Source organism: Fukomys damarensis, unplaced genomic scaffold, assembly GCF_012274545.1.
Source record: "Fukomys damarensis isolate Sample0158 unplaced genomic scaffold, DMR_v1.0_HiC HiC_scaffold_35, whole genome shotgun sequence".
NCBI classification, from domain to species: domain Eukaryota; kingdom Metazoa; phylum Chordata; class Mammalia; order Rodentia; family Bathyergidae; genus Fukomys; species Fukomys damarensis.
The window spans coordinates 38,036,418-38,055,446 of record NW_022900947.1 but is presented as its reverse complement, the minus strand read 5'-3'; the positions used below and the strand labels follow the sequence as shown (position 1 = coordinate 38,055,446).

Sequence of the window (19,029 nt, the reverse complement as noted above, 5' to 3'; positions counted from 1 at the left end):
ATGGCCCCTGGCACCATCAACAGAGGGACAAGACATGGAAAGACATGGCAGTGTGAAACAGAATGATATGCTCAAATAACTGCAAGAAAGTCAGTATTTACAGTGAAGAAAATGAGTGAAGAAAAAGAGAAACAACAGGAGAAATTCCTGAATGCCATTCTAAAAACTTGAATTTTATCTTGAGATAAACAGAAATACCTATGTGTTAGCTTTCTGTTATTGTGTGAGATAATCAACATAAAATGAGAAAAGATTTATTTTTGGCTCATAGTTTGGAGGTTTCAGTCCACAGTCAGTTGTGCCTGTTGGTTTGGGCCTGTGGCAGCACATCATGGCAGGAGCATGTGGCAGAGCAAAGCTGCTCACCTCATGGGTCAGAAGGAAGAGGTGCAGGAAGAGGTCAGAGCTCCCAAAGTCCTGGTCGTGGAACAGTCCCTCTGACCTGCAGTCCCTTCTAGGTCCCAGTTCTACCACCTCCCAGTAGCACCACCCTGGAGAGCAGGCCTTTACCACCATGGGCCTCTGCGGGCCATTCAGATCCAAACCATGGCAATACCTCTCATGTGACAAGGACTGTGCCAGACAGTAGATGGAAATACTCCATATTCTAGGCCCTGGGTATACGACAGTGTAAAACAGACAAAGGAGGGCTAGGGATTTAGCTCAGTGGCACCACACCTGCCTCACAAGCACAAGGTCCTAAGTTTGATCCATGGTACAAAAAAAAAAAACCAACAAAAAACAACAAACAAAACCAGACCATGGGCTGGGGATTTGGCTCAGTGGTTCTGCCGCCTGCCTCACAAACACAAGAGTGCGAATTTGATCCCCAGTAACAAAAATAAACTAGACCAAAGCTCCTGGCTTTATCATGCTTAATCCCAATAAGAATGATAGATAATAGGTAAAATATAAACTATAAGTAATATATCAGAAGGAGGTCATTTTATTGATATTACTGTGAAAGTCTAACAATATATGAATTTGAATGAGGGAGAATGTTTCGAATAGCATTTGAGATGAAGTCTAAGTGACAAGAAAGGGTCAGGTCTTAAAGATTTTGAGGAAGAACATTCCAGGCAGAGGAACAACAGTTTGAAAGGCCCCAGGAAATGTGAAGAACAAAAAATTGATGAGTGGGGACTGAGCACAGTGAACAGGAGAGATTGGGGGAGTAGGATCCAAGGGGTGGGCCACGGTGCCCCAAGGCAAACCTTACAAGCCACACAACACAGCAGGTGACCATGGGGGTTTTAAGCAGGACATAATCTGATTGATTTTTGCCAATCTTGGCTTTTATTCATGTAAAGTGGAAAGTAGATTACAGTACCTGTCGTGTGCAGCGTGTCACTGGGAGAGGGTTGCATTCTCAATTGCGTCCTTCCAGAGTGTACAACAGGTGTGGTGATGGACTGAAAAAGTCAAGGTGATAAGCAAGAACAGTATGAGCTAGAGATAAGCAGAGCCTGAACAGAGCCAGCACATGAACACGAAAGGTGTTTTTAGGAGAGAACCGATAGTATTGAGAAGAGCAACTCTAACAGCTTTCCTTTTTGAGGGGAGCTGTAAGCAAGCAGCACAACTAATTAATCTAATCTGCCATATCTAGCTTGGATTGTAGCACATTAAAAGGTCAACAGATCTGTTCATCCAAAACAATGACAAACAGATTAATACTAGAAAACGCCTTTTTCAAAAAGCAGTGTGGTTAATGGCTATATGTATTTTAATTTTCATCAACAAAGGAAGAAATATTTTATTTTGTTTATGAGTTACAATCATAGGAAACTGCCTCCTAGAAGCAATTCGTATTTATAGAAATGTGTCACTGCAAATCCAAATATTTAATGGACTGGTTTGCCAAGCACTATAAAGTGTCTCCAAATATTTTTTTCTTCTTATGGAAAAATACTTCAATTTAGTATTTTTTTCCTTTCAGAGTAGTGGGTCCGTTGTCATTACACACATTGTGTCACTGATAGATGAGAATGCAGAGTGTTTAAAACCATGCCATTTCATGTCCAGGCAGTTCTGATGAGAGTGGCTGTTCACAAGGGAATAACACGATATAGGATCTGTTGTATGTACAGTATTGACCTAATTTGTTTTTCCCTGATAGTGACCCAAAATTGCTATTTGTTTAAAAAGGGGGGGGGACCAAAATAGTGAAATAAAATCAACTATTTTAAGATGTATATTAATTTTAATATGTGAAATATTGCATGAATTAAAGAAATACTTCTATAGTTTTCTACGAGTGTTCATTTGAAATTTTCCCTCACATTATGTTAATATTGGGAAGATAAGAGAGAGTAAGCTACTGTATTTCACGTCATGGAGAAATCTTTAGAGCTCTTTGTCTCTTCCTTCTCTGTAATATATACAAATCACTTGTCTCTCTGGAAAGGATCCAGCTCTTTGGTTGTATTTATTAGTATAATCTTCACAGAAGGTTGTAATTAATAGCTTGGAATCTAATTCATGAACCACAGAAATTTTTTTTTCAAGGAAATGAGTCTTTGAATGTTATAAAGCATATGAGTGTGTCATTGTCTAGGAAGGTAAAGTCCAAAGAAATTTGATTCTCATAATTTGCATGTAAATAATGAAATCCATTCCATTAGTCCAAAAGAACTTTCTTCATGAAATCTAGGTGTTATTAGAAAATTTCAGTGTTTATTATATAAAACAACTGATAAAAGTGTTTTAAAATTAACAATTGAGGGGCAAATACAGTAACCAAATACAGGTATAAAGTGATGAATAGTGAGGGCTTTGAGCTAACATGTTTGGTTTGTAATAACACAGTATGTTCAAATTGATATGCAAGGGAAAATTAAAGCCAAAAAATTCTAGTTATAGAACTATTTCTAGCACTATCTCATAACCATTTCTAGCACTATCTCATAAATTATATTTCCAAAGACTAATGCTTACCTCTTTTTAAAAAAAAAAATTCAGATAAAAACTGTAAAATGTCTTCACTATAAACTTTTTTAGGTGATTAGAAAATTATTTTACTATATTATTATTATTGAGAAAGGGGTTACTGGGAATTGAACCAAAAAAGGACTGAGCTATGTCCTACCCCCCCTCATTTTTTTTTTTCCTGGACAGAGTCCTACTAGCCTCAAACTTGGCAGTCCCGCCTCAGCCTCCCAAGTAGCTGGGATTATAAATGTGTACTACCCTGCCTGGCTTTTACTGTATTTTTAAATACTATTCTGTGAAGACTTAGAGAATGCCCCTTTTCCTGCTTAACTATATCCAGATCCTCATTCCATTAGGATACTCTCTGCTTTCCTCCCATATTCCTGCCTTCCCAGTGCCTCTTCCTAGAGTACCAGCCCTATGTGTCTTTGTCCAAGTCTATTAAAATGCTGTTTCTTCCAGACAAACTAGTCTCAGGTGCTGGAAACAGATGTGGTGTCTTTCTCTTGCATATCTGTGATCATTTGTATTTTGCTGATGGTGTTTACCTTACACTTATGATATGCTAGTGTATACTGCTGTCATTTGTATATTAGCCTAACCTCATTCTTAGATTGTGAGCTAACTGTGGTCAAGAATTAACTTATACCAAAGAACCCATCCAAAGTCTGGTTGAAATCCTTCATTTTCTAGATGAACTATACAATTTTAGTATATGTGCTGCCGAAGCAAGCACTATAGATGAACTATACAGATGAATAAACTAGGACTTAGGATAACCTAAGGACTTTGCTATACTTTTCATGCTTTAGAAGGAAAATTCTGTTTTTGCTCATTGAAAGAAAAAAAAAAAAGATACGCCGGAGTTTAGCTCAGTGGTTCCACTGCCTGCCTTGCAAGCTCAGGGACCCAAGTTTGATCCCTGGTACAAAAAAAAAAAAAAGATGTACAGGTAAAGTAGGACGTCTAAATAGTGAAATAAACTGATCTTCATTCCTCAGACTGTGATTCTATAAGTATTTATATTCCAACTGATTAAGCTGATATTCTCGCAGATTCAAAACTGGTGTGACACTATTATAATATACTTTGGAAATATTTCTTTTCTTGATAATAGAGTTTGACCAATATCTGTTGAGCTTTTATCCTATGTCTGTCACGTAACAACATGTCAGTAAGGTTAACATTGGGATAGGAAGGGGAAACTACTAGTATAAGACTTATATATTATATTTCATTATTATTATTCATTATTATTCTTTCAGATAAGTGATCTTGCAATTTACTTAATTTCCAAGAACAAGAGTTTAAAATTTCCAAATCTTTTCTAAGTCTAGCTCAGCGACAAAGCCTATTAATCCTTAAAACTGAAATCAGTTACTCTACTCTTATTACCTGAAAAGAGCCCGTCTGTCGCGAATCGTCTGCTCACTGACACAGAAGGCTGCCATAGCCGTGTGGGCTCTGCACCCTTCTGATCGGTCAGCACTGCTGGTTCACTAGTTCCATTCATCTCCCCTGCTGATTGCCAGAGTTCAGTGTTCTAATATAATTAAAGAAATGGTAGTTCAGATAAGAGATAATCTGTTGTAATAATATAAAGTTTTACTTATTAAAATTAGAATATGTTTGGGAAAACATATATTACAAAAAGACCTACTTCCAGATAAACACCCCAATCCTGTACATGAGAAAACAGGGAAAAAGTGCTCCTTGAAGTTTCTATACCCAATAGGTGTATATTATAATTTCAATAACTTTGGGGGCTGGGGATATAACTCAGTGGTAGAGTGCTTAGCATGTGCAAGGCCACAAGGTCAATCCTCAGCACTGCCAAAAAATAAAAACAAACCTAGGACCATTTTAGAAAACAATTTTACTAATTTTTTTTAATGAGAGTTCAAAAACTTTTTAACAATCAGACCATGTAAATGAGGACTATCTGATAGACTTAGATGACAACAGTCATTTATTGTGTTGATGAAATTATTCTATTAATGTTGTACGAGTCCTCAAAAATGATGCGATTGTTTCACAGGATACAAGGCCAGCGTTAAAGGAGGAGCATGTTACAAACTTTGATGATGAAGGGCCATATATTATTCAAGAGCAGCCAGACTCTCTCATGTGTCAAGGAATTCTTGATCTAGAAGAAACTGAAATGCCAGAGCATCTGGCTCCTGAAAGCTACCCTGAGTCCATCTGTGAAGAGGACGTTACGTTAGCTTTGAAAGAGCTGGATGAAAGATGTGAAGAAGAAGAAGCAGATTTCTCTGGACTGTCCAGGTGAGAATCTGGTCACAAACAGTATAGTGAGGAAATTATTCTCTCCCCAACCCTTCTTCAAAATGCCCTTGATTCCAGTTTACTTGCTTTTGTTTCTTTGTATGTTGTTTTGTTGGTAGTCTTATTCTCTAACTTCATTTTCAAAGATAAAAGGACACATGATGATGTTTTTCTGTTGACATTCAAATACAGAAATACAAGTAGGTCATTCCCAAATCACAGTAAGCAGCCTTCTGCATTTAGCACTCCAGATACCTATTTTGGCAGGATGCCAAATGGATAATATTAAATTGATATTGGAGTGAACTTCTGTGATATCAAAATAAATTTGAGAAGGTAGGCATGGTGGCGCACGCACTCCCAGCACTCAGGAGGCTGAGGCAGGAGGATTGCTGCCAGCCTGGGCTACACACTGAGTTCAAGGCGAGCGAGCAAGACTCTGCTAAAAAAAAAAATATCCAAAAATTTATTTTCTTGTTCCTTTATCAGTCAGATTTTAAAAGTTTTATTTCTACAGTAACAGAAAGGGCAATTTGTTTGTACTATCTGAGGCTAAATTATTCCTTAATGTTTATGCTCCATACATTGAAAATATATTATCAGTATGAGGAATTCCCAAATAAGGCCTTGCCTTTATTTGTGGGCTAAGTTGACTAATCAGTTATTACATACAGTTCTTAAAGGAAATTTTGGTGGCAGTTAGGAAACTTATATACTAAATAGCTCTTTAATGATTGGAATTATAAAATAGTCTAATTTCTTCTATTTAAATTTTACAAGTATTTATGACTCAAAATAATGTTCTAAAGGTATCTAACTTCATGCATTCTATCAGTGTTGTTTCCCCATTCAACATTCTGAAGCTCCTTGATAATTATTTTTATATAAATTTAATATTTAATAATCAGGTATTTCAGAGTTTTACAATAAATATTCATGTGATGAGTTTTAACATAAAAAAAACACATGGGAGATTTTCACCTGCAGTATATCAAGAATACTTTCCTGTATTTGAAAATATGTTCAGTTATTAATAAATTTTAGAGACATCCTTTTTGTGCTACTGATTTTGATATAGCAGTGGCCCATGTAATCACGCATATATTCAGGGACAACAGAAGTAATGTTAAAGTAAATATTCTTATCTTTGCCCTTCCAAAAGGCTGAAGCCAAATAGTTTTCTTTGGGCAAGCACTACACTGAGATAGAGTTGTGTGTCCCTCTTGAACAAGGGTATCAACTCGAGGTCACAGGAAACATTTCCTTAAAATCAGTCACCTTAGTAACGTTTTATTTATTTATTTAGTACTGGGGATCGAACTTGGGTCCTTGCGCTTACAAGGCAGGCAGCAGAACCACTCAGCTAAATCCCTGGCCCCCTCAGTAACGTTTTTAAAATTAACCTTTTTGAGTTATAATTTTTCACATCAGATATCTGCTTTAATACTTTTCTCCAGTCTTTACTCAGGTCTGTTTCACACAAATTTCTCTGTAATTTCTATACAGTTTTATGGAACTATCCTGTAATGTGAATCATGCACTTTTCAGACCCTGAGTGACACATTTCTTTATGGAGTGTCAAACCCATACTTTTTCCTACTTACAGCCTCAAGTTATATAATAGCCAACCCAAATATATCTTAATTTTGTTGTTGTTAAATACCTCAGAGAAAATGACCAAGTATTATGTTGAGTCAGTTCTACTATCTGCCACACAAGACACTGTGTGCTCATGAAATAGCTGCTAAGTTGTCAGTATGCACTGGCTTTGAACCTGTAGTTCTGGGTTCAAATTCTGACTCTTCCATTTTCTACCCAATAACCCAGGCACATTATTATTTAACCTCCCTGAACTTTTTTATAAAATCAGGATAATAATCTTCACAGAATTGTTAGGATTAAAATGATCTATATAATGCATCAAACCTGGTCCTTGAAACAGAAGATGACCTTTCAATATTAACATCATAAACGGGAGCTGTTTAAATAAAACTTGCCTAAAATTTACCATTTAAAATGAAAGCGTTCTAATATGAGTGATTCATAGAACTTAACGGACATTAGTTCATAGCAGCAGGACATTATAGGGCTTGGGTTATTTTAAGTAGTTGTGTGAAATTAAGAGCTGTATTCCAAAGATGGTAAGTATGGAGAATACCAATTTCTTATTCATGCCTTAGAAAGTTTAGGTTGTGGTATTTTCTACATCGTTCTGTGTGTATTAAAAAAAAAGTCTGTGTTTAATTACTTGATCAAAATACTTTAAGTGCTTGAGTCCATCCCTGTAAGATAGCATCTGACCAGGCTGTGTGTTAACAGTCCAGATGAAGAGGAGCAAGATGGCTTTCCAGAAGCACAGACATCGCCTCTCCCGTCGCCTTTCCTCTCTGCCATAATAGCTGCCTTTCAGCCAGTGGCCTGTGACGACGAGGAGGAAGCCTGGCGCTGCCACGTCAGTCAGATGCTGTGCGACACAGATGGGTCCTGTGCAGTGTTTACTTTTCATGTGTTTTCCAGACTATTTCAGGTCAGTGGGGCTTAAGGTTTTCTGAGCTCACATTATAATTACCTGATAAAGTTACGTTTTTCTTCTAAAATCGGTACCTCAAATGTTAATATTCCTACAGATTTTAACATTTTGTTTTTCTAAATCAGTGTTATTAAGTTTATAGAGTGACATGGTAGTACTGCTTATACAATTCCTAGTACAATTAAGTCCCCTAAAGCAATCAGAACAAAACTTCAACACAGCATCTGATCAGTTACTGCAGTATGCTAGGTAGGTATCATCATGGATATGAACAGATGAAAGGATGGTCCCTGGGGCTGGGGACTTAGCTCAGTGGTTCCACCCGTCTGCAGGAGTGGACTTAAGTCTATAAAGTTGGGATCTGGAATGGCCCTCACACCCATGTGTTAAAGCCTTGGCTCCCAGGTTGGGGCTTTTGGAAGATGATGGAAAACTTTAAGAAGTGGGGCTTAGTGGGAGACTTCCAGTCTTCTCGTGGATGCCCTTAAAGGGAACGGTGGGACCCCAACCTCTTCGTCATTTTTACTTCCTGGCCATGGGGTGAGCAGTTTTACTCTGCCACACATTCTTGCCATAATAAGCAGCTTCACCACAGGCCCCAAAGGAACGGGGCCAACGAGTTATGGGCGAAAACTGCCTCTTCAGTTAACAGAGTAAAGAAAGAAAAGACAGACAACATGCCGCTGCCTGCCTCAAAAGCACAAGGTCCCGAGCTCGATCCCTGGTACCAACAAGCATAGTCCCTGCCTTCAAGCGTACAATCATTAGAGTTTTTTCTTTCACATATTTTTATTAATACACATTTGTAGTATATAATAATTACATTCATCAGGTGGAGTTGGTACATGTATAAAAAAATTTGTTTTCCTCCCCTTCTGCTCTTCTCCATCTCTTGGTCTTCTTCCCATTTTCTCTTTTCTATTATCTGTCTTTTACTTTGTTCTTTATATTTTGGGTTTCTCATATAAGAAAATTCACGCAATATTTAGGCTTGAGTGTCTGATTTAATTTACTTAACATTATGGCCTCAAGGTGCATCCATTTTCCTACAAATGACTCATATTTATCCTTTATGGCATAGTACTCCACAATGTATAAATACATTTCCTTTATCCATTCATCTGTCGACGGACTTACAGGCCACTTCCAAGATTTAGCTATTATGAGTTGGTGCTGCTTTTAACATGGGTATGCATGTTTCACTGTAATATGACTTTAACTCTTTTGGGAAGATGCTTAGAAGGGGTATACTTGGGTCAAATAGCACTTCTAATTTTAATTTTTTAGGAATCTCCATACTGTTTTCCATAATGGTTTGCTAGTTTACAGTCCCACTAACAGTACAGAAGGGTTTCTTTTTCCCTATAGACTCACCAGCATGTACTATTGATGATAAAAAATTCAATTTTTTTCTGGAGTAAAGTGGAATCTGTGTTGTTTCCAATGGCCAGAGATGTTGAATCTTTTTTCCCTGTATTAGCTGGTTGTACTACTACTGAGAAGTGTCTATTCATTTCAGTTGCCCATATTTTGATGAGGTCTTTTGAGAGTTCTGTGTATTTTCTAGATATTAGTTGCCTGTGTAAGGAATAGCTGGCAAAAAAGTTTTCCCATGCTATAGGTTGTCTCCTCACTCCGTTGGTTGTTTCCTTTGATAGCAGAGCTTTTCATTTGCTATTATCCTATTTGTTGATTATTGATGTTATTTCTTGTGCAATTGGAGTTCTGATCAGAAAATTCTTGCCTATGTCTTCAGGAGTTTAATACATTTATCTTTCAATAGATTATATTACTATTTAGGTTTTTAGTCCATTTTGATACATGGTAAGAAACATATCTAGATTCAGTCTTCTGCGTGTGGATAGCCATTTTTCCCAGCACCACTTACTAAAGATAAAGAGGCCATCTTTCCTCCAGTGTTTTTGGATCCTTTGTCAAAGATCAAATGGCTGAGTGTGCCTGGGGTTGTTTCTGAATCCTCTATTCTGTTCCATTGATCCATATGTCTGTTTTTGTGCCAATACCATGTTCTTTTTATCCCAGTAGCTTTATAGTAAAATTTGAAGTCCAGTCTTGTGATGCCTTCTGCTTTTCTTTTGTTGCCCAGAATTATTTTTGCTATTCTGGGTCCTTCTGTTTCCATATGAATTTTAGGACTGTTTCTCTAGTTCAGTGAAGAATGCCACTGCTGTTTTGATTGGGATTGCATTAATTTATATATCACTTTTGAAAGTATGGCTATTTTGACAATATTGGTTCTGCCTATGCAGGAATAGGTGATCTCTTTACATTTCCTGATATCCTCTATTTCCTGTTTCTGGTACTATAATTTTTGTTATAGAGGTCTCAAACTGTATTGAAAAGTACTGAATTAACTGATATTTATCACTGTGGGACCTTATTTTTAGTTATTAAGGTTGCTTTCAACCCTAGTAGTAATAAACATTATCATTTATTGAGTATTCACTGAGTGCTAGGCATTATGCTAAATGCATCTCATTAAGCATTCTCAACATTTTGGTCCTGGAGACTGAACCCAGGGCCTTCACACTGAGCTACATCTCTTCCCTTTTTCACTTGAGACCAGGTCTTGTTATATTGCCCAGGTTCGGCTTGAACTTGCAATCCTCCTGCCTCAGTGTTGGGATTACAGGGTTACCCCACCACATCTGGATCTGTTAGTAATTTTTAAATTTTGCCCTAATTACGAATTATGCTTAATGGCCTTTTTACAAGATATTAAACTTTTTAATCCCCTTTTCCCCTAGACAATTCAAAGAAAATTTGGAGAAATAACTAATGAAGCAGTCAACTTTCTTGGTGAGGGTCTGCAGCGCATTGGTACCAAATTTAAAAGTTCACTGGAAGTGATGATGATGTGTTCAGAGTGCCCAACAGTTTTTGTGGATGCTGAAACAGTAAGTTTTTACATGTGGGCTTTTTTATAGATTAAATTTGAATAGCATCGTTCAGTTTTTTCCAAAGTAATTCTGAAGTTTAAAGTGTCAAGGTTCTTATTTTCAACATGATTATAAGTATCTGGCAAAATACAGTGTTCCAGTGTCTTAGATGCAGTACCCAGTGAATCTCTGTTTCCAAGCCCCCTCTGTCCTCCTCAAGAGATCTGGATGGGGAAGCTCAAGAGTCACGCTGCAGTGACATGTTCTTTCCCGATTCTTGAGTCAAAATAAGTACACTGTTAGATATAGTTAGAGTGCCTTGGTCTTCTCCTGACTTCCCAAACACACATAGATTATATAGCAATATATTTGAATAGGTTTTAAAAGCTTCAAAGATGGTGTCTGTGAGGCATCTATTGGTTGGGCATGCCATTTCTTGTCTGAGCCAGGTTTTGAAAGCCTCTGTCCTTCCTGACACTTTCCAATCTTTCATAGAAAGTCAGCCCTTAGAAAAGGACAGAATATAGTAACAGTGTCTGACAACCAACTAACAGATGTTTTATGACCCAGAAGTTATTGTTCTCATGATTGGATTAGGAATGGTAACCAAGATCAATGTGTTTGATTTAACAGCTAATGTCATGTGGCTTGCTAGAAACACTCAAATTCAGCGTTTTGGAGTTGCAGGAACACCTGGATACCTACAATGCCAAAAGAGAAGCTGCTGAGCAGGTCAGTCTCCCCTACTGTGCACAAGAAGTGGTTTTTGACACTGGAAGCATTGAGGCCACACCCCTTGTTCTTGGGGCTGAGCTGGGAATGGTGGGTCTTGGGAGCTTTCTTCTTTGTCCAGGGAATCCCTGGTCTTTGGCTTGGAGAAACCTGCCCTCCAGGAGCACATAGCTGCTATGTGGAGACTGTACAGCTGCTTTCAGCACTGGAAATGAGGAAATAGAAGCTGTATTCTCAAAGAATGAATTACAGAATTGTGGTCTAGAAAATCTACAGCCTCTGCCAAAACCGAATTTGTCCCTGTGGTGGGTACATGCACATGGGCAAACAAAAGGGGAACCAGGCATGTCATGGGCTGCAGACACTACCTAAGAAAAGGCTTTTCACCTTTAATTTGGCGCTAAAAAATAGAATGAATCAGTCCCCGAAAGTAAATCCAGTACATTTTCATTTGGCCTGTGCAGAAACAAAAGAAAAAAATATTTCTCCCTTTCAGAGAAATTGTATACAGTGGGGTTTTTTCTATAACAGATAGGTCTTTTGTTAATTACTTGCTGTCACATGTTAAGACCTATGAAAAATTATGTGTAAAACCTAGGTGTTTTATAACTATTCTCAAAGGAATATAAAGCACAGAAACTATATAATTGTAGGCTAAGCATCCCTAATCCAAAAATCTGAAATCCAAGATATGAAGTATGTCACAAGTGAAAAATTCCACACCTGACCTGCAATGGGTCACAGTCAAAACATAATAAGCAAACCAGGGATTATGACACATACCTAATTCCAGCATGTGGGAGGCTGAAGCAGGAGGATCATGAGTTTGAGGTCAGCCTGGACTGCATAGTGAGGCCTTGTTCAAAAAGAAAAAAACAGAAAAGAAACAGACCTGAAGATGAGACGCAGAAACAACTCCAGACATATACTGAGCTACCTCGTCTTTGCAAAGGAGCCAACCATCCTCACTGGAGGAAAGATAGCCTCTTTAATATATGGTGTTGAAAAAGGTGGCTTTCAACTTGCCAAAAAATAAAACTAGACCCGTATCTTTCACCATGCACTAAACTAAAATTGAAGTGGATTAAAAATCTAAATATTAAAACAAACACTAAACTTGTTGGAAAATGTTAGGTAGAACTCTTGAAGACACTGGTGTCAGAAAAAAATTTATGAACAAAACCTCAGTAGCACGGGAACTAGCACAAAGAATCAACAACTGGGATCTCATGGTATTTTGTTGTTGTTGTTGTTTTGTTTTGTTTTCTTTGGGAAGATCTCATCTTATTAAAAAGCTTCTGTGCTGCAAGAGAAACCACCAACAGAGCTGAGGTGGGAAAAAATTTTTAGCAGCTGTTCCTCAGAAAAAGGACTACTATCTACAATATATAAAGAACTCAAAAAAATCAGACACTCCCTAAATATAAAGACCTGATTCAAAAATGGGCATCTGAAATGAACAGACATTTCTTAGACAAAAGAAGTAGAAATAGCAAATAAACATAAGAAAAAAATGTTCAGCATCACTGGTCATTTGAGAGATTCAAATGAAAACAGCACTGAGTTTCCACCTCACCCCAGAAAGAACGGCTGCTGCAATGAAATCGACCAATAACAAATGCTGGCTGGGTCATGGGGAGAAAGGAACCCTTTTCCATTGTTGATGGGAGTGTACACTAATGCAACCACTGTGGAAATCAATATGGATATATCTCAAAGAACTAGGATTAGAGGTCCCATTTGACTCAGCTGTTCCTATGCTGGGTATCTTCCCAAAAGAATTAAAAGACTCATACCACAGTGTTATATGCTCACCCATGTTGATAGCAGCACAGTTTGTAACAGCTAAAGCTTGGAAACAGCCCAACTGCTCATCAACTGGAGACTAGATAAAGATGTGGGGTTTTTTGATAAAATGGAGTACTACTCAGCCATAAAGAATGAGAAACAAGACATGTATAGCTAAATGGATGCACATTGAGGCCATATTATTAAGTGAAATAAATAGGACACATGTGTAAATATCGAATAGTTTCTCTGGTGTAACAAAGTGTAAATAAGGATCAAAATGTATAATTGATAAATGTGAAGTAGGAAGAAAAGGTCTGAAGTGGGTAAGGAAAAGGAAAAAATGGAAACAAAGTCTGTAAATGAGGGGTAGATGAGTTGAAGGGAGGGAAAAAATAAGAACCAAGATACATCCATGTAAAGGTACAAGATCCCAGTGATGGATGTAACTGTATTGCATGCCTAAGATATACCAATAAGCTTAATGAATGAAAAAAAAAAAAAGAGAAAAAGCTGTAAGTGTAAGAATGATTATCACAAAAGGAGGGAATATACAGATGCCAGACCACCACAGGCTGTCCTCAAGGGTAGCTAATTGATGCCTTTGCTCTCTGGTGCTTCAGTGCACATAAACTTGGTTTCCTGCACATTATTCTTTAAGATCCATGTATTAAAAACACCTTTAGAAGCTGGGAAAAAAAAAAGAGAAAAAGCTGTAAGTGTAAGAATGATTATCACAAAAGGAGGGAATATACAGATGCCAGACCACCACAGGCTGTCCTCAAGGGTAGCTAATTGATGCCTTTGCTCTCTGGTGCTTCAGTGCACATAAACTTGGTTTCCTGCACATTATTCTTTAAGATCCATGTATTAAAAACACCTTTAGAAGCTGGGCGTGATGGTGCACGCCTGTAATCCCTGCACTCAGGAGGCTGAGGCAGGAGGATCACTGTGACCAGCCTGGGCTACATAGTGAGTTACAGGTCAGTCTCAACTACATAGTGAGATCCTGTCTCAAAAATAAAACAAAACATCTTTAGGCTATGTGTTTAAGGTATACATGAAACAGTTTTAGACTTGGGTTGCATCCCCAAGATAGATCATTATATACAGATATGACTGAAATATGTGATGTTTAAATTTTTAAAAATTGCAGATGATATAATGCCACTTAATCTCCTTTAGAATATTACCCCCTTCTTCTAACACTTATCCCACTGATTTTTGTCACTTTCTGAAGCACTTCTAGAAGTCTGCTTTTGTTTCTTTAGTTGTACTGTCAGTGGGTGCCTTGATGTCCTGAACTGATTCAAAAGTTTACCTGTCATGGCCATTTTGACTTTGGGGAGAAGCCAGAAGCCACAGGTACATCTGGTGACAGAGGTGCATGAGGACACACTAACGTTTTAACAAGCCTGCCCTTCCACTGGATGGCACTTGGCTGCGGCATTCACCGTATGTTGATCGCACCTCATAGACACTCGTGAAAAAAGCCCAGCTCCTGCCAGTTTTTCATTAAACACTCTAAAAGTCTTCTAAGGATCATGAGTGAAAGCCTGAGGCTTTCTGCCATTTGGGCAAGGATTTGCATGTTTGTCTCCTCAAGCACCATAAGAGCAGAGGTATCTGCTTTTGTTTCTAGCCATCCAAGTGCTGCGGCTTCACTTCTTGGCCTCTCCTCCTACACTTAAGCAACAGAACAGCAAGTCCCCTGCCAGGAAACTGCACACAGGCTGTCAGGTTCAGTTCTTGAGCTTTCCTTTTCTCCAGTATCTTGGCACTCAATACTTGTTTACAGGGTGCAAACTCAAGGCTGCGACTTTTTCCAGCCCTTCTGCCCAGTGAGAGAAACAGGCACATACCTCCATAGTGATCCATGGGATAGATACAGGGCTCTCTTGAGTCCCCAGGTCCTGCTGATAGTATTTAGCATCTACAGTTGTCCATTGAGGATTGGTCTCACAGAAGCTTCTCTGTGATAGCCAGAAATGGAACCTCTTCCACCAGTTAAATTTTAACCTTAAGCCTTGAGTAAAAAAATATCAATACAGAAAGACAAACTAGATGGGAACAGGAGGGTGTTCTCTATACAAACTCTTTTTAGAGTCTTTTATGTACTGTTGAAAAGCTATAGAACTGCACTTTCCAGGTCAGTGTGTAGCCATAGAACTATCAGGCCAGAGTTTGTCTTTTGACAGGACTACTAGAAATCAGAGTAATTCCCTCTTAAAATGTTGTGTCAATAGGTAGGCAGTATGAAAAACTAGGTAAGAGTGTCATGAAATAATCAACTAAAATTACTCATTTTCAGTTTATTAGTATACTTGGACAAACTGCACCAGCATAGTGATGATAGATAAGTATATAAACATTTTAACATTTCATATGAATAAAGATTAATGAGCAGATTCTACGATAGATGTCAAATGAATTTTGTTGCTATGAAGAAATCTGCTGATAGCTTCTGACAATGACTGCCACAGGCCATAACTCACCAGAAAAGCTTAACATGTTTTTCTTCAGAGATGCTGTCAAGCAAAGGGCTTAGGGCCAGTTGCAGTCTGAGTGATTGGGATAAAAGTGACAGGAGGTCAAAGATTGTTTTTGAAAGAACCGAGATGTCTAATTTTAATCCTGTGCATGTAGAATATTAAGGTACAATTGAGAATTTTAAATGTTTAATATTAAAATGTTTTCAGAGTCTCTATTTATATATATTTAATATTTATACTATTTAATATAGTTTTCTCTAAAAGTCCTAATGATTTTAATTTTACTTTTACCAAAGGGGGAAAAAACCTGAAATCAAAACTGACAATATCAAAACTTAAGGGCTTAACTTGAAGGCTCTTAGTTTTTAGTTCAATTTATAAATTCTGTGACTCTAGTGATCTTTTCTACTCTACCCCAATATATTAGTTTTTAGTTGACTATAGAAAATGTACTTTAATATTAATTTTAGGAATAGCTCCTGGATACAGGAAAAACACAGTTGGCTTCTCTGTCCAGTATTCTGAAAGATAACGTATTTGTCATTGATTACCATCCAAAAGAAAGGAACAAAAAAGAAAAAGATTTAAATGGATCTTGGTTTCTGTTTCACTAATTAAAACTGACACTGGTCTTTTGAGAATGACACTTCTGATAAGTAAACAGACCTGGTTAATTCTCTTTAAATTGCCTTTATTAAATTGACCAAAGGGAAAGCAAATCTTCATTTCCCCGTTTGATATTACACAAAGGTCAGGAATAAGTTGTGAAGATTTCCAATAAAATCTGCAAAAGAATCTTTACAGAAATAGGGCACCATAGGCCCCTAGACTAGGAGGGCCTTGTTCATTGTATTTTCATTAAAACTCACATGTGTGCATCTTGTTATACCAGCCATAGCCTACTTTTGTTTGTTACATGCAAATGACTGTCTTCAAATGGAGATGAAAGTCTCTGTCTGCAACCAATCCTGGAACTTCAAGTTACCTATTTTTAAGTTTGTTGGTTTGTATAAACTGTTACATTATTAGTTTCCATCATGCATTATGCAATTACTTATATTAAAATTTCATTTTTTTTTTTTAGTGGTTAGACAATTGTAAGAGGACATTTGGTGCCAAAGAAGACATATATAGGATAAACCCAGATGCACAAGTAAGTCTCTTGTTTTTGCTGTACTTCTATATCAGGTAAAACAATGTGTGTGTAAAAATGTTCTTACTTGATATGTCTAGAAATAGAGTATTTACAAACATTTTCATTTTGGTTATCAGAACAATCACTATAAAAGTTAGATTCAGTGAAATATTGGCTTAGTAATGAAAATTTCACTTTAATAAAAATGAACAACCAGCTAGCGAGTGAAGCTTTAATAACATTCAACAGATAAGCCTGATAGGTATCTGGACAGTCCAAGTTGGATTTTAGTTGAATCTGCCTCTTAGGGGAAAAAAAAAATCTGCATTACTATTTTGAGGATGAATTGCTCAAGATAGCAAACCTAAGAGTTATGTGATATATGATGTATATATGAAACTTTCTAAAGGTGAAATTATAACAGCATAATTTCATATGGGGAAAATGCTTTCTTTCACCAACTAAGCAGTCACCACCTCGGACATCAAAATTCCTGTCATTTTCAGCTTCATTTACCTTGTAATAGATTACCTTTTCTGCAGCGTTGGGAACTGAACCCAGACTTAGCATATGCTAGGTCAGCTAGGGCTACTTCCCTGGCCAGATTTCTAGTCTCAATAAAAGTTATTCTGTTATAACAAAAAGTTTTTGAAAATACTAAAAATGTTGAGAAAAATCAGTGTAATTTGATAGTTTCCAAGCACATGCTACTATGCATTTTACATTCATTACTTCTGTCCTTACAACTTTGTCAAGCAGATTATCTAAAACAGAGTAGAACCAAGGGCCGGGGATTTAGCTCAGTGGTGCAAGCACAAGGACCTGAGTTCGATCCCCAGTACCCCCAAAAAAGTATAAACAAGATTCAAACTTAGGCTGACTCCAAAGCCTGCACTATTTTAGAGAAAAAAAATTTTTTTTAATTGCCTGTGAAAAGAAATTTGGCAAGATATGCAGTTTGCAAGTAATACAACCTTTTCCCCTGTATAAATCAGGTGGATATGCTAAATCCTTTATGTCCCTTCTAAGTCTGTTGATACAGCTTAAGATGTTTCTATAAGTGAAAACTATACAATTAGGACTTTCATTTATATCTTTGCTTACCTTTCCTGTTTGTCTCCTTGTAGATGGGAGGCTTTTTTACACAACTTTATCTGCTGTCTGTGTATAAGTACAATTTTTTGCATAATTAGCAACCAAGAAGTAAGGTACATGCAAAATTTCAATGTACATAACAATTGCACTTTTAGCAGGTTGAGACTGATTTTTGGTCATTAAGAGTTACAGTTACATTATGCCTTTTCCTATAAATGTGATGGTCATGAGCTTCTGTCACATCTGGAAGTACAGGCCATGGTGACGTATGTGTAGAGTCAGTTCTATTTTATTATGCTGATGGAAGTGAGAAAGGGTATTTAAAACTCACTTTCCACATGAAATAAACTATACAAAAACCTCAGAAGTAAAAAACTCTTGGTAGTGCTATTGGACTGCTCAGCTAATGTTTACTGAATGACTATTCACATAATTTATGGTAAGCAATATGGCGCTAAAGTTCACCTTTGCTTAGCAAATCCTTTCTAAATTGATGGGAATATACACAGTCCCTCAGAGGAAACTAGAAAAGCAGGCTTAAGAATGACTTCTAGAAGCTAACTTACATGATAACAGTTGCTGTTCTAATTGGAAGCTACTCTTTGGGTGGGGGGCTGGTACCAGGGATTGAACCTTGAGCTTTCGAGGTAAGCTGCGGAACACTGAGCCAAATCCCCTGCCCAAGCCACTTTCTTTAGATCCAAGATGCTGTAGATACTTTAGGGTAGCCCATAAATTAAGAATTTTCACTGTGTTTTACATACATTATTTCCTTTAATTGAACTGTAGATCAGATTTCTGAAACTTACTCAGTTACCTTTGGGGTACAGTGTAAAAAACACATTTGCTTTACATTTTCTGCCTGGTGGCCTAGCAGCAATTAAGGCAGCCTAGGACTTAATTAGACATGGAAAGGTAGAAAGCCTAATTAAGAGAAAAAAAATCATCTCATGGGTAAGTATTTCCTAAGATACTATAAACCAGTCTGTTCTTGAAAAATAGTGGTAATTCATTTGCTTGTTTTCTACTTAGTAATGGAGATTTTTTTTTTATTACAGTTGAGTTTTGGGGCCGGGGATTTAGCTCAGTGGTTCCGCTGCCTGCCTTGCAAGCGCAAGGACCCAAGTTCGATCCCTAGTA

At 37.3% G+C, this 19,029-nt stretch overlaps 1 protein-coding gene across 5 annotated transcripts in view; it reads left to right on the top strand.

The window, feature by feature from the left end:
- Fryl (FRY like transcription coactivator) overlaps window positions 1-19,029 on the top strand; it is a 176,745-nt gene that overhangs the window by 151,944 nt on the left and 5,772 nt on the right. For all 5 annotated transcript variants that reach the window (XM_033758803.1, XM_033758801.1, XM_033758800.1 and 2 more), the window contains 5 exons: window positions 4,970-5,217; window positions 7,537-7,744; window positions 10,516-10,665; window positions 11,281-11,379; window positions 16,744-16,812. In XM_033758803.1, the coding sequence (XP_033614694.1) occupies window positions 4,970-5,217; window positions 7,537-7,744; window positions 10,516-10,665; window positions 11,281-11,379; window positions 16,744-16,812 (774 nt within the window). The remainder of the gene's footprint in view (window positions 1-4,969; window positions 5,218-7,536; window positions 7,745-10,515; window positions 10,666-11,280; window positions 11,380-16,743; window positions 16,813-19,029) is intronic.